This window comes from Misgurnus anguillicaudatus, chromosome 16 (genome assembly GCF_027580225.2).
Source record: "Misgurnus anguillicaudatus chromosome 16, ASM2758022v2, whole genome shotgun sequence".
Lineage (NCBI taxonomy): Eukaryota > Metazoa > Chordata > Actinopteri > Cypriniformes > Cobitidae > Misgurnus > Misgurnus anguillicaudatus.
The window spans coordinates 11796933-11813607 of record NC_073352.2 but is presented as its reverse complement, the minus strand read 5'-3'; the positions used below and the strand labels follow the sequence as shown (position 1 = coordinate 11813607).

Below are 16675 nucleotides of genomic sequence, written 5' to 3'. Positions count from 1 at the left end.
ATGGCTGTCATACAGCAATACAAGGCTTTTTCCATCATGCTTGAATTGGGCTCGCAACAAATGCTTGACGATGACAGAAAGGATTGGGTAGTTGACATGTAAATGTGGCATATGGTGTCACATAGCAAAAATTTAGGAAAACCCAAATAGCTACGAGAGGTTTATCTTAATGTTATAACACGAGAGAGTATTTTGTCTTCAATTTTTTTCTACATTTTTGCTATGTCACACCACATGGAAGATTTATAGTGTGTCAACTACACAAACTGACTACTGATTGCTGACTAGCATGCCAGTGTCTTATTAAAAAACACCTACAGTATACACAACAGGTACACTTGATTCATACAATACTACAAATGGAAATCATAACTCTGTATTGAAGAAAAAACGATCCCTTTATCACATACTGGGAATGAAGCATTCTTAAAGGACACGTACAAAAATGCAAGCTTTATAATAAACGACATTAGTAATAATGAGAACTATACAGAAATCTCATGCTTGATTTAGATGGTTAATCACAAAATCTGATCTTCAAGTTGATTTTAATAAACTATTTTTCACTATATTCACTTTATCTACTTTGTTTTTATTAACTTGATACATTATTGATTTTGACAGCAGCCAGCTTTCTATCTACAAAGCACAATGCCAGACAACATACTGTACATATTCTGCAGTCCAACATAAAAATTGTATACAAATAGGTTATAAATGACACTAGTCATCAAACAAGCTTTAAAAAGTGCAGCTGGTCGTAGTGGACATATGGATTGAGTTTCTAGCCTACTGTAGCGATATAATGGCTTGGTAAACATCACGTTGCAGACACAGAATGCGCAGACGGGAACACAAGCAAGCGATGTAACTTAGTAAATAAATTATAATGTTATTATAATAACAGTAGTTGTTTAAATCGCTGGAGCTGTCAAACTCTACACCTCTATCAATGACCGTCTCTGCGTCTGCACGACGCGCTGGCTGTGTCTCAATACGTAGCACGCCGTCTACCTAAACATCAGATTTGATCATTCCGATTCCTCTCACGGCCGTCATCTTCACAAACGCTGCAAACGCGTATGCTGACTTGGTATGCAGCTCATTGGATTTTACTAGCCACGCGAAATATGATAGCGAAACGCTCTGGTCCGTATTTAAAGTGAAGCGCGAGACCCTTCCCGTTATAAACGAGAGTGAATTCAGTATACTCTCAAAATTCATAAATCTTAACGGAGTTTTCATTCATTTATCCGTCCGTAACATCCGTTCTTAACGGGCGGCTCCCGACTCTTGACGTTATATCTCACATTGCCTGCACGGGAACGATCGCATCTCGTGTCTCTAATCTATAAAATAAAGTTATAGTGGAGAGCGCGTACCTGTATACTGCACGAGGAACATCGTCCTGTGGGTTCGGTTCGAAAAGACGCCTGATAAAGTCCCGTAAGATTCTGCCAGTGGACGATATTCCGGTCTGGGAGCTGTGCTGCTGGTGTCTGTGGGTCCGCTGCGCTTATAACTGCTTTAAAGTGAGCAGACCACAGAGGGAGAGAGAGCGAGGCAGAGAGGAGGATCCACGGTTACGCAGCTCAACACAGCACAGTCTCGACTGTTGGCCACGCGCGATCTGATCATAACGCGGGTTATTTTAGGTGCCACTAAAGTTTATTTGACCTCAGTTCCTCTAACAGTGTCTTACTGAGGAACCCATTCATAAAAATGCGCCGTTTTATTGTTATACATATGTGTTATTTAAGGAGAATAATGCTAGTGATGTTTTCAACTGTGACACTATACAACATAATCACAGGATTATAGTTACAATAGTGTGCCAAAACTACCTGATTTCTAACTAAACAGTAAAATGTGATAAATTGGGTTTTGTGTGCTAAAATTATGTTCCATATATAGTAGCCGGGTATGTGTTGTTGTGAGAGGGGCGTTTGACGTCATAGCGACCTCACCTCTCATAGAAATATTGTAACTATACTTTAGAATTGACTGTAGTATAGTGTTTTTGAACCTTATCATAGTAGGTATTAAACTATTCAACAGTATTTACTACATTGATCAATTAGCCTAACTATTCACAGTTAAAACTGCAGAATACTGTAGTATGTACATTAATAAAGTGTAGTAATTATAATAATAATACAGTACCACTACTATATACTACAATAATAAACCTTACTAATTAAAGTATTTACTACAGGAATTCAACTCACTATAGTAAATATATACTGTAAAAAAATATACTGTAGTATTTTCAAGGTGTATTACATACTTTACTGTAGCCTATATCAGTGGTTCCCAAACTTTTTCAGCGTGCGGCCCCCCTTGTGTACAGTGCAGTTTTTCACGGCCCCCCAAAAGAAAAATTATGACAAACAGTTTTAAAATGTAATATTTTAATTAAACAAAACATATAAAATTATCCCAAGTAGCGCTGTTGGTTAGTTGGCTTATTATTTTTTAGGTTTAATTACACAGAATTCATGATAAATTAATGTATTTTATAAAATGTCATAAAACTGGGGCCCCACTGGCACCATCTCGCAGCCCCCCAGTTTGAAAACCACTGGCCTATATTACAATTTACTACAGCTTACTACAGAAAATATTAAAGTATACTACATTATTTACTATAGTTAATTCACTATAGTTAATACACTATTATACATTAACAATATACTACAGTTCAATACAACTTACTACAAGTTTACCATAGTAAATATTAAAGTAGGTTATAATACAGTACTACATGTAATTAATTTACTATAGTGAATATTACAGAATACATTAGTATGCATTTTCAAAGTGTGTTAATACTGTATATACACAGTATTAAATAATACTGTATAGGGATGGGACGATTACCAGATTTCATGATTAACCACGATAAAATGTCCTGACAATATTATCACACCGTGTTTGATTACTGTGATTTTGAAAACTTGCGGTAAATCCTGTCCAGCCAGAATCAGTTTGAAGCAGGCGCGCACATGCATAGTTTTTTTGCACAAGAAGGCATTTAGGGGATAATGTATTGTATTCATTTACTGTAAACTTATTAGACAGATTTTTTACCACAGAAATAATTTTAGAGACATGAAATATTAAATTGTGATTTTTTAAAATAAAACTTGTTCAAATGTGTGTGTATCATTTCTTTTTGAACATTTCCATTTCATTTGAACAAAAGCATGATAATATTGATAACCGTGATAACTTTGGTCACTATAATCATGATATGAAAATTTCATAATGTATACTACAATGTACCACAGTGACACGGTATGTGACTGTGGAAGCACGATGAGACGAGGAGTAAGAATAAATAATAATATATATATATATATAGAAAGGTAGACTGGCACGACACATAGCATTAACGATACCAGACAAAGACTAAAGGAGAACACAGGGTAAGCTATATTTACACAATGAAGACAATGAGGTAAACTGAAACAGGTGAAGGACTAATTAACAATAGACGGTAACAAGGAACAAAGATGGAAACTAAGACATAATGAACTACAACTGTAACATATGGCTTACTATATTAAATATGAATGTATACTACATAATTTACAGTTCAGTATAGTTAATACTATGGAACACTCTAGTATGCATTAACAATATACTACGGTACACTACAATTTACTTTAGTAAATACTACAGTATTTTGTTATTTTATATAAAAGCCAGATAAGTCACATAATTTGTTAATTAGTTCTGGTTATGATCATTAGCACAATTTCTGATTAAATCACTATTGGATTATTGTGGCGGAAAACTGTGTTTACCGTGGTAATGTTTTTAGTGAAACAATGCAACAAACATTTAGGTGTGTATTAAGGGATCATAATATGTTTCTTTATCACTGTAAAGCGTGACTATATTGGTAATGTGAGAGTATGAACCAGTAGAGGGAGCAGAGCAACAGTTAAACTCAAGGGCTAATTGCCATATAAACTATAACCGGCACTACAGTAAAACCCCAAGGTCTCCTAAATAATGCACAAGTATGGGCCATTCAGGGCAGCAGACAGGGAAACTCCTAAACTCATCTGCTGTTCTGTTGAAAGAAATACATATTCAAGCACATTTCAGGAGAATTTAAAGTCCCCATGAAATCAAAACTGACTACTATGTAAGACTGCAGTGTTTATTCTAAACAATTTATGGTTTTTAATAAGTCATTATTAAAAAAAAGTGCCCTCATAAACTTTCATCAAAATCTGAAAATACTTGTCGCGATCCTTCTCTGATGATGTCAGTTAGATGGCTTGGGCGGAGCATCCGTTAACCCCGCCTCCGCCATCTGTCAGTCTGCTGTAAGTTCCATTTTTGAACGAAACACCCACTTTTTTATATCCGATTAGTTCACATTCAAAAAAACACATTCCATGCCCACAATTTTCTTAGTGTGATATTTCGTTTCACTCGGAAATATGTCACAACACGGAAGTAAATTTGATCGCGACTTCCTGTTTACAGGGACTAAACTAGTTAGAGTATTTACTTACAATAATCACTTTATTTGCCTAATGTTCAAAAAAGCTATATTGCTCATAAGAAAATGTCCACAGCATAGACCTATACAAAGCTCTAAAGGTCATTTCACATAAATACAGCCAAATACATTAAAGGGGACAACCAACCTTTGAATTCAAAGTCATACATTCATCAAAGATGTCAAATTAGCACACTAAAGTTAGCATACACGTAAGTCAACCTTGCAATGCTGAAGACCATCACCCCCATTTCCGTTTCCCTCTGAACAATTTAAGTGCAACAAGGTGTTGCGTGCGACACACGGCACTGTGCTGGAGTCCAGGGAAGGTTAAATAATCCCTTGGCTCGTAGGAATCCTACATGAACTTTATCACCTCCATGTTTACGGCTCAGTATCTCAGGCCTGAGCTGTGTGGCATAGTCAGGGCTACTTTCAAAGAGAGTCAGAAACATTTAACAGATGTCTTAACACATTCGGCGGGAATTTACAGTTCCACTGTGTGTCGCAGTTAGGAGACCGGTGTCGTGACAGCAGGGTTTGATGTTGTAGCGGTCTCGTAAAATCCTGATAGGAGTGTGGGTGGAAACTGTGGCCTGCTACAGCTGCTGTGTTTATCTCAAACCTAATAAACACGCTGTTGCCCTTGGAAAAAATTAAGACTTTACCGAATTTAGGGATACTTAGTATATTGAAGCACGATCAAAAATGCAGATATTCAACGTGGGGCTTTTAAAACTTACTGAGTATTTATATATTTGGATGTTGGACGTAAATAAATTTGTTTGTTTTGGCGCACCACAACATCCTGAAACACAGTTGCTTTATCCTCCATGGTTTGGCAGGGACTGACTTTGGTCTTCTAGTCATTTTTGGCAGTAAATGCTTTGCAAAATATTTCTCTGAAATGCTTTGATGTGCACGGATGCAAACATTGACCGTTTCACTATGAGCCGTTTACTTTGCCATCCTTAATAATGAGCTAGTCTTAATATTTAGCAACTAAAGAGAATACAAAAAGCATTTTATATTTTCTTAAAATAGTGCAATAGACATAGTAGTTTTATTATTATTATTATTTACAAAGCTGTGCCTCAGTAAATTCACATATCACAACAAAGTGACATATGTCAAAATATGTACCCCCCCCCCAATTTTTTTTAATTCCAAAGCTAGGCTGTACCCTACTCACACATTGGTCCTGAAAGAATTCATGTTAGTATCTCATATTAGTACCAAATGTATACATATCTGTACCTAATGATACATATTAGGAAAATGTAACTCTTTCCCCGCCATTGCACAATGTTTGAAAGCCAATGTTGATATTTGAAATCACCTAAACATACACCCCCCTACCCCAATAGAATCTGGACCTTCTTTTGATAGACCCGCCCCACACATACGCAACCCCGGCAACGATGTTGGTTAGTAGACACGCCCCTTACTGCTGATTGGCTACAAGTGTGTTTTGGTAATCGGCCCAACGAACTTTTCCAAAGCATTGTGCACTCCGCCTTTGCATAAAAAAACATGTTCCTGGTGAATTTTTATGTTAATCTGCAATACCGCAATTACTCAATTTATGAAAAAAGCTGAAGCCAAAACGTTATTTACTCATTTTAAACTCTGTGTATGTTTTGAAATCATTCTGAATCTGATCTCTAAAAAAAAATCCTTAACAAAAATGCAATTATTCCAGCTTTTTGCTAAAAAAAATTTTTTTAAAGAAAAAACCCATATTTAAGAGTCTATAGTTTATAGAGAAAAAATATAGATAGGATGAAACTTTTTTTTCGTTTCGTTTGTTTACTGTTTGTTTGAAAGCAGAGGGTCGGTTTTTTCATGTTTATATAGAAGAAAATTTCCTGGAAGGCATTTTCTGAAACTTTTGTGAAAATCACAAAAAAAGCTGGCGGGTAACTTTTCAAAAAATGGCTGGCTGGGAATGAGTTAAAAGGGTACTGCCTCAGTGACAGCTGGGGTACATATTGCGACAACTTTTTCTAACTGTGAACTTTAATGTTTTATTAAGACCAAGTGAAAAACAATTTTCTTGAAAGAAAAGCTTTCACATATAAGAGCTTTCTTGCATGTCAAAGCTCTTATCTGTGAATTAACCCAATAAGTAAAACCAAAGTGTGTCTGAACAGTGCACTTTCTTTTCATTTTCTGTAATCGAACAGACTTTTCTCGCTTTAAATTTTAACACACACACACCACATTTTAAAACTGTTGCCTACAGGTAGAATTACTGTACGACTAATAACTTAATAGATTCTGGCTTTTCTGTTAATATGAGTTTAGGAAGAGTTTGCATCTAACCGTATATTCTCTCATTTGTCGGCTTGGTAGTAATGAAGCTTTAGGGGCCTGACAGATGACTCACCTTTACAAAATCAAGCTACTTTTCACCTCTCCTAGACACCAGCCATGCTCCCAGCTGGAGAAGTTTGCCCTTGGTTAGAAAACAGCACGTACGAAAACACGCATTTCACCCGCAACATCTGATTTTCCACATTAATGTGAGTTATGATATTGATATAGATTTTTTTCACTTAATCATACTGCATGCTGTTAGTCACAAATAGCGTGTTGATATTTTTAGATCATCAACACATAAAATCATGTAAGACGTTCTCAAAGTGGCATCGAGTGCATTCCCTCACATAACAAAGAATGATTCAAACCTGATGTGGGCTCATATTTTATTAATGCATAGATGAAAGATAATTTTACGGCACCATTAAACACTTAGGTCAATTAAAACCCTCAAAGCAAAATTGGAATTCATTTAGGTCACCTCATATAATATACATGTACAGCTATTGCATGGCATTGAACTGAAGCTGTACTACATCTTAAGCCTACAACCTTTTCGGACTAACAAACGGTTATGATGGCATGCACAAGTGCTTCTGTGTTTAGAAATAATAACAGCAATAAATTATAAACTTAAAATGTGACAGTATTACACTGCAATACTATCAAACATACCATCATCTGTTTAGGTGATTTCCACAGATACAATGCAAAACACAGAAAAACCTTTTAAATAAAAGGTTTTGCCTAATGTAAAAATATACCCAGGTGAAAAAGTAGTACACTTCCATAGTGTACTAAAAGTTGCTTTATTTTTGCACACTAATTTTAATATACTAAAATTCATCTTTAGTACTTCTTAAGATGTTCTTAAGATCATCTAAGTGTACGTCACTCACTGTGCTATTTTGAGACACCATGAATATGAACTAAAATGCACTTTTAACATAGTGGGCTCTAGTACACTATGGAAGTGTACTACTTTTCACCTGGTTATCCAGCAATGTGCCTTTTAAAAAAGCATCATTAAATTAAAGCTGCAAGCAGCGATGGAAGGGCCCTCGCACGCATGTGCACCGCCACCCTATGGCATTAGTAAAGCAGTGAACCAGGGGGATATGAATTAAAATGGGTAAATATAGGTGGATATTTAAAGGAACTTTGATGTGCCACACCGCATGTGTGCAGCAGGTGGCGCTGTGACTGTAACTGATTGTTGTTATATTGATGTGTTCAGGCCGTGACCCTTATCAAAAGTGTAAAGTATAGGGCAGATCGGACAATGTATGCCTGAATTACAACAGCTTCCTGTTTCATGGCGAAATATCACACTTTGCCAGGCTGCCATGGACACGCCCTTCAACGAAAAGTCAAGATCTTCGCAATTTATCACGGCAAAGGGCTTAACATCAATCTGACCAAATATGATGATGATTTGATTAAATCTCTAAGAGCAGTAAATCACAGCGTAAAACATGGCATTTCCTGCTACCTCTAGGTGGCGCTATGACTGAAGTTGAATATTGGCTTTAAAATGTGTTCAGGTCAAGACCCTTATCAAACATGTGAAGCGTGGGGCAGATTGGACATTGTATGCCTGAGTTATAACAACTTCCTGTTTCATGGCGAAAATGCTGAACTTTGTCAGGCCGCCACGGACACACCCTCCAACGAAAAGTCAAAAGCTCCGCAATTTAACATCGCAAAGGCCTTTAGATGAGATTGACCAAATATGATGACGATCTATTAAAATCTCTAGGAGGAGTTCGTTAAAGTACGAAGCCTGGAAATGACAAAATTTGCACATAAATTACAGCAAAAATTCAAAATGGACGACTTCCTGTGGGGTTTAGAGCTTCGCTCCAAGAGACTTTTTGGTAGGTCTTGGGGTGATAGATGACCCTACCAAATTTCGTATCTGTAGGTTTTTCGTAGTGGGGGGGCTGTTCTCTTGAAATTTTGCAGGTGGCGCTATTGAGCCATTTCTACACGCCCACTTCTGGCGCCTATGCCACGTGTAAATTTTTGCCACTTCTGACGTGTGTGCAACGTTTTATGACTTTTTGAGCTTGTTTAGCCTGTCAAAAATGCGATTCATTTAGCGATACTTTGCAAGGCTGCCATGGACACGCCCTTTAATGAAAAGTCAAGGTTGTTGCTCTTTATCATCACACAAGGTCTTGAGATTACACTGGTGAAATATGATGTTGATATGTTTAAATCTCCAAGAGCAGTAAGACACAGCATAAAACATGGTATTTCCTGCTGCCTCTAGGTGGCGCTATGAGTGTTACTGAATTATGCCATGTTGATGTGTTCAGGCCTGGACCCTTATCAAACGTGTGAAGTCAGGGGCAGATCGGACAACGTATGCCTGAATTACATCAGCTTCCTGTTTCATGGCGAAACATCAAACTTTCCCAGGCCGCCAAGGACACGCCCTCCAACGAAAAGTCAAAAGCTCCGCAATTTAGCATCGCAAAGGCCTTTAGATGATACTGACCAAATATGATGATGATCAGAGTAAATCTCTAGGAGGAGTTCGTTAAAGTACGACGCTTGGAAATGTCCAAAAATGACAGAGAAAATTCAAAATGGCCGACTTCCTGTGGGGTTTAGAGCTTCGCTCCAAGAGACTTTTTTGTAGGTCTTGGAGTGATAGATGATCCTACCAAATTTCGTATCTGTACGTTTTTCGTAGTGGGGGGGCTGTTCTCTTGAAATTTTGCAGATGGCGCTATCGAGCCATTTTTACACGCCCACTTCTGACGCCTATGCCACATGTAAATTTTTGCCACTTCTGACGCGTGTGCAAATTTTCATGAGTTTTCGGGTATGTTTAGGCCCTCAAAAATGCGATCCATTTCGGAGAAGAAGAAGAAGAAGAAGAAGAAGAAGAAGAAGAAGAAGAAAAATAATAATAATAATAAACGGAGCAAAAACAATAGGGTCCTCACACCCTGGTGTGCTCGGGCCCTAAATATGCAAACCCAACTGAATTTAGGAATCGCAGTCCATCTACAGCCCTGTTTCAGATTATAAAATAAAGAGGCGAGTAGTTTTTTGATGTGCTGTAAATAAAAAGTGAGTGAAAGTCAATAAAATACGCAGATACATTAAAGCAACACTAAAGAGTTTTTGCTCTTTGCTCCCCCTACATGTTAGAAGCAGAATTACCCATTACCACTGTCGTAAATAACTTAGCCTACTGCAGCATAGCCGGCTCTGATTGGATTGTAGGTCTGCCGTAAAGCAAGTTTTTGTAGTTTTCACTCGAACTACAGGACCGCTACCCGATGGTTGGAAACTTCTTTAGTGCGGTTTTGGCCGATAGAGGGCTGCAAAGCGAATATGAAAGTGCCGTTCACTCTGTTTCGAGTGGATGAACGACTGAAACTTTTTTGGAAACGTTATTTTAAAGGTAACAAAAACTCTTTGGTGTTGCTTTAAGGGGCCACTGAAACAAGATTTTCTACCACATGGGTAAACTTTTTATAAGACAACGTAGTTTATGGGTCCTGAAAACAAACTTTTGTTAACAGGTTTCAAGTGCAACTTTTTGTGTTATCTTTTCCGTTTAAACAAAATAAACTTTACAGTAGTAACATCGCCTTCTACTGGCCTGGCATGCATAATTCAGCATTATAGTCATTTTCACAGATGCATGTGAACCATATCTTTTTGATAACGTTGTCGTGTGTGTATTAAAGTTGTCAAAAATGCAAAGAAATGTAAACGAAGCCTGGAGTATATTATTTTTTGTGTGTATGTGTACATGCACAACAGCTTTTGACTCGTCCGCATACACAGACGTTTAATGGGGCCATGGCATGAAAATCTGACTTTTTCCCAGTTTAAGTGCTATGATTGGGTCCCCAGTGCTTCTATCAACCTAGAAAATGTGAAAAAGATCAACCCAGTAACTTAGTTTTGGTAAACCATTCTCTACAAGCACATGAAAAAATAGGTTGTTGAAATTTGGCTCTCCTTATGATGTCATAAAGAGCTCTTATTATAATAATACCGCCCCTTAATCTGCACTATCCAACCATAGCGCTGCCATTTAGTGCAGAGAAAAGCACAATTGAGTTTTAATTGCAACAAACAATCATTATGATAAGTGTTTGAATTTCATCAGCTCATTTGCATTTTAAAGGACACACCCAAAACGGCACATTTTTGCACACACCTACAAAGTGGCAATTTTAACATGTTATATTAAATTATTTATATGGTATTTTAAACTAAAACTTCACATATCTGCTCTGGGGACACCAAAAACTTATTTGACATCTTAAAAAAAGTCTTGTGCCTTGGCCCCTTTAATTCATACACATTGCGATAAATTGCATTACCTCTCCTGACCTACATACCACATACTGTACGTACATGGAGTTAACTTACAGGTTGTGAGACAAAGTGGGAGGAATTATGATAATCTCTTGTCTACGTCACAAATCCCAGGAAGTATACTGTTGCCTACAATCCATGTGTTTGTTGTAGTCCAAGAAAAGCGTTGGAGACGAAAACTCGCGTCATCGTTTACTTTGGGGTTTGTACCGTTTGCATATCGTTAACATGTACTAATACACACTTACACACCAAAGGAAATGTAAAATTGTGAATCGGACAATAGGTGCTCGTTAAAGCTTTAATGTCAAAGCAAAAGAAAGAACAAATTATTTGTAGTGAATTCTGTCATTGGTTATGGATGCATGTTGCCCATTTCCAGTGCTCAGTGACACAACGTGGGCGTGTCTACCCAACAAAACTTAACTTTATGCAAACAACCAGTGATGTGGTGACAACGACAGTAAAGACAGTAGCGCTTGTGTGATCCACCTCCGGTGAGATCCTGTCAAATACAGCCATAACACAGGTAAAGTTTATGTTACCATGAGCGATTTCACGGTTTTATATGAGCTGTCTCCTATGCCCACGCATAGGAATGTAATAACAAAAAGATGCATGGAAAAACGTGTTAGAAATTGTCGACATTCCAAGCGAGTTTGATTCAAACATTGATATTCGTTCATCTTGCTCATGATATGATGTATTATGCCCTGCTGTAATTTATATACAAGCGCTTCCTCCTCCAGACTGTAACATTTTAGCTGGAAGAAAACAGATTGCCTGTCAAAACAGAATGGCATCACGTTCCTGTAGTTCTTGTAGCTCAACTGGTAGAGAATTGTGATAACAGTGCAAAAGCTCATGGGTTTGATCACCAAGTAAAATGAATACCTTATAATACACCTAAAAGCAGTGGCGGCTCGTGACTTCTCATCCGAGGGGCGGAGTATCATGTGTGTTGCTCGTGTTTTCAAAATATGTGTTTGTTGCGTCATGTGAACCATGTGCATCACGTGTTTTGTCAAAATAAGTTCCTGCTGCGCACGCGTCAAAACCGTACGTGATAAAAGAGACGCTCACGTTCACAAAATACACACAAGACACTCCCTTAACAGTAAACTCTGATTATGCATGAGATTATGCAAGTATCTGTCAAACGCGAGCGTCTCTTTTATCATAAACCCTTTAGACGCGTCTGCAGCAGGGACTTATTTTCACAAGACACGTGATGCACATAGGATCACTCAACGCGCTGAACACATTTTGAAATTACGAACCACACACACGAAGGACGGGCCACATACATGTTGTGACGAACTTCGCATCGAGCGCCCTCGAAAAAAAAGTCACCGGCCGCCACTGCCTAATAGGAATATTCCACTTAAAAATAAAAAACCTGATAATTTACTCACCCCCAAGTTATTCAAGATGTTTATGTCTTTCATTGTATAGTCGTGAAGAAATTTAGTTGTTTTGAAGAAAACATTACAAGATTTTTCTGGACTTTATTGGACCTCAACAGTTTACAATTTTAATGCAGTTTAAAGTTGCAGTTTTAATGCAGTTTCAAAGGGCTGTAAACGTATCACATATGTAACGCAAAACCTTTCGACGTGATTACATAATACGTTAGGTCGTGCTGGGGCGTCACACGGCTAGTGCAAGAAATCTTTTTTTTTAAATGACAATTCTTTCGCTAGATAAGACCCTTATGCTTCGGTTGGGATCATTTATAGCCCTTTGAAGCTGCATTAAAAATTAAAAAAGGTCCACTAAAATCCACTATTTGGAGAAAAATCCTGGAAAGTTTTCCTCAAAAAACGCAATTTCTTCTCCACTAAACAACCTCTTGGATGACATGAGGGTGGGTAAATTATCGGAATTTTTTATAAAAGTGCAATATTGCTTTGGATGAAAGTTGCCAATTGCATAAATGTTAAGTAAGGCTGTAAATGTAACTTTCACGTTGATTGGCAAACATATTTTTGTACTTCTCATTTGTGATTCGGTTTTGAAAAGCTTTGCAGGCACGCAAGTCACCATTGACCTTAGAGCAACAAACAGAGCCGCATACTAGTGACAAACAGTACAGTGACCTATAGAGACCTCAATGTGAATGGGGCTTCAGAATGAAGAACAGATGAACAACTGTTGTATACCTATTCAGTCTTGTCTACTAAATCTGTATTATATAAAAGTAAAAGATCCAAGGTCATGATGGGTCATCAAAACAAATGAAACTCTATTATGAAAAAATACAGTACGTTTCCAAACTCAAAACGTTCACTATCAAAGGATTTTTTTGATACAGTACAGCTGAGCATGACCAGAGACCTTAGATCACCTGCAAATAAAAACTGATTGTGTATTACGTGCATAAAATGGCTTTGAAGAAAAGAATAAAAATTTTAAAAAGCATGACATAACCACTTTTAAACTCAACTATTGATGCTGGTCATAACCATTCATGTGAAACTCCAACCAGGATCCAATTTAACTTCGATTTCCCAGAAAATAATTTGTTGTGTGTTGACAGTGTTATTTTGAAGTGATCTTAAGCAAAAATGAAATATGCGAAACTACTACCAGTGCTGTTAAAAGAGTGACATGACCAAATGCGATCAATCCAGACTTAACCATAAAGTAGGCCTGCATGTACTGTCAGTCTGACATTTTAAACCAAATCCATCTGGGCTTTCTTTAGCTTCGAAAAATGTACACTTAAAAGAGAGAGCACAGAAAGGACAGGAAATTATGTAAAAAGAGGGCAACAGAATCAAGGAATTTAAATCCTTACCCACATTAGTGCTGCAGATGAATGTGTAGAAATGCATGTTAACCATTAGACCAAACCACTGCTTATTCTGACTGACAAGACATAAACACTCTTATATACTGACTGGGGTGCTAGCAACACCAAAGTCATTAAATGTTCAATTCACTTAAAAAAAACTAAAATGTCCTGTAAGCTGCTGCACTCTTAGAAAGGATGTGTTAATTTTTTACACATCTTTGTGCGTTAAGCTTTTAACACATTATGTGTCATTTTGTGTTGATTTTGTGTTAAAATATAACACAAGTTGTGTTAAAAGTAACACAAAATGTGTTGTTTCAATAATAACACAGTGATGGGTGAATTCTGGGACAACGCATTTGGTGTGTTGTCACACAATCAACACTAATGTGTTGTTTTTAACACATTCGTTCTAAGAGTGTGTAGTAACAAGTGTCCGCCTAATGTATAAATCTAAATGCAAACAATAATGTGCTGTTCACGTGTAAAAGGGGAGAACAGGGCACAAAGTAACGCTTTTTGGCTTTGGATTAAAGTGCCTTTAAAAAATCCCATAGTCATAGCGCCAGCGCAACTGGCTTTTAAAGGGGATGAGAGATACGACTCTGATTGCTTTATTGCTCTTTACGCCCAAAACACACCCATTACTCATTACTTGAATGGGTACAACCCTTTTCGACCGTTCGCTCGGCGCACAAACCATTTTTCCCGTCGTTAAATTAGCAAAGTGGCATCGGACACGCCCATTTAGACCGTGCGCTTTAGACAATGCGCTTAGATCGTTAAAATAGGGCCCTTAAAGTTTGTTTGTAAAATTTTTATACAATTTCACCGAAAGTGACAGGAGTGCAACGTTAAAGGGCGATTTATAGTCGTGCGTAGGTCCTACGCCGTAGCTGTGCGTAGCTCTGCGTAGCCTGACGTGCACCTCACAAAATTTCTAACAGCGCGTCGGCTCTACGCGGACCGCAAGCGCTGTGATTGGTCCACCAGAACCCCTCCCGTAAGGTAAAAAAAACTGCGTCATAGGTATTTCCGTTTCAGACGATGAAAACAAAGATGAGCCAAGTTGAGGAGTGATTTAACTCAAACTGCAACATAAGTCGCTGTTTATTTACTTCCATCATTGCTGGTCTTCTCAAATCATACACAACAAGTTGCTATTTCTTCTTCGTTTGTGGGTTAACTTGCCAAGCTTCTTCTTCTCTGACGGCCGCACTGCTACTGTGGTTACAAGCGTGGATACTGCCTACCAGCGGTGTGCGCGTGTGTTTGCACGTCGACGCGGAGGACGACGCAAAAGTATAAATGAAAACCGACGCGGAACCTACGCCGTCGCAGCTACGCCGTAGGACCTACGCACGACCATAAATCGTCCTTAAGACTTACCCCATAGGTGGGGTTCATTGTGACAAACTAAGGGTTTGTGTAACACCTGCTAGAAATTTAGGCTGCACAATTAGGACAAAAAAATCATTATTTACCCTGATATTGTATTAACAGTTATCATTTTGATGAATAGCATTTAAATTGTTTTCATTTCATTATCATTGGTTGCCTGAGGCTTAATTGTAACACTGTGTGACAACTAACCCCGCTGTGTAATAATGTTTTCAATTCCAGATATTTACTTTTATGCCTCCAAAACACTCTTTGTTCAATATCTTAACCAAAACACATCAAAACTTTTCACAAATTTAAAGGAGATCATCTTCTGACAGTAAGAGACCAAAAGCACAGATTGCTCAGCCCTTTAAAAATATGTAAAGTAGCCGTGTTACAATTAACCCCGCATTAGTTTGTGCACTGCTCACCCCTATGATTAGTAAAGACTGATTAGCAGAGGACTGTTAGCCAAACCCACAGGGAGATTCAATGAATAATGCTAAGTAGGGCTGTAAGATATCCTAACTAATATTGCAAATGTGCATATTGCAAAAAATATTTTAATACTTTAAAAAGTTTGATGTTGATGCAAACAGCAGAGAGACTGGCAAGACAGAGAGAACTAAAGAAAGAGATGTTTCTTTTCCCAGAAAGAATGTGAAGTTTAGTTTTCAAATATATTTTTATAATTTAAATATATTTTCTTAACTTATAAATTGCATTATTTAGCAAGTCATTGCATATTGCAAAAAAAAATGAATTTTCTGTCTCGCCAATGGTGGCAAAGATCTGGAATTTAAGTCGGAAACTTAAGGAATTAAAAAGAAATTATTTGTAAATTCTGTCTCACATACAAACATAAACTTCCTCGACATCTAACTCTACTCTTCGTTCACGTGCCACAATTCCCATAAATTCCTGTGTAATTACGATGGAAAGTTTCTAAAATTCCCACAATTTTGTCTCACCCATACAGGTTGTGTCTCTAATGGTCGATGAAAACTTTCTATGCTGAAGGAGACTGGTACGGCACTTATTATGTTTTGTTTCCTATGACAAATCGCTTTGCTGTTTTTCCTTGCTTTCCTAATTTGCTTTGGATTAAAGCATCTGCTAAATGTAAACGTAAATGTTTCTTCAATATCTTTAAATCCTAATTCACATTTTCTGCTAAACAACTACTTTAGTACACTTTAAGCAAATTCTTCTAATAATGCAACATGTGTCCACCAGATACCATAAGTAATAAAAAACCTTTTCGGTCAACCACTAAAGTTAATATTACTCACAAGTCTTTATCA

At 37.5% G+C, this 16675-nt stretch overlaps 1 protein-coding gene across 6 annotated transcripts in view; it reads right to left on the bottom strand.

Moving 5' to 3' along the window:
- enox2 (ecto-NOX disulfide-thiol exchanger 2) overlaps positions 1–16675 on the bottom strand; it is a 360171-nt gene that overhangs the window by 243210 nt on the left and 100286 nt on the right. Inside the window, exon 1 of one of the 6 annotated variants that reach the window (XM_055178986.2) lies at positions 1383–1576. The exons of the other annotated variants lie outside the window; for them this stretch is intronic. Within the exon in view, the coding sequence (XP_055034961.2) occupies positions 1383–1404 (22 nt within the window). The 5' untranslated portion in view covers positions 1405–1576. Of the gene's footprint in view, positions 1–1382; positions 1577–16675 lie in introns of those variants that run through there. 6 annotated transcript variants of the gene reach the window in all.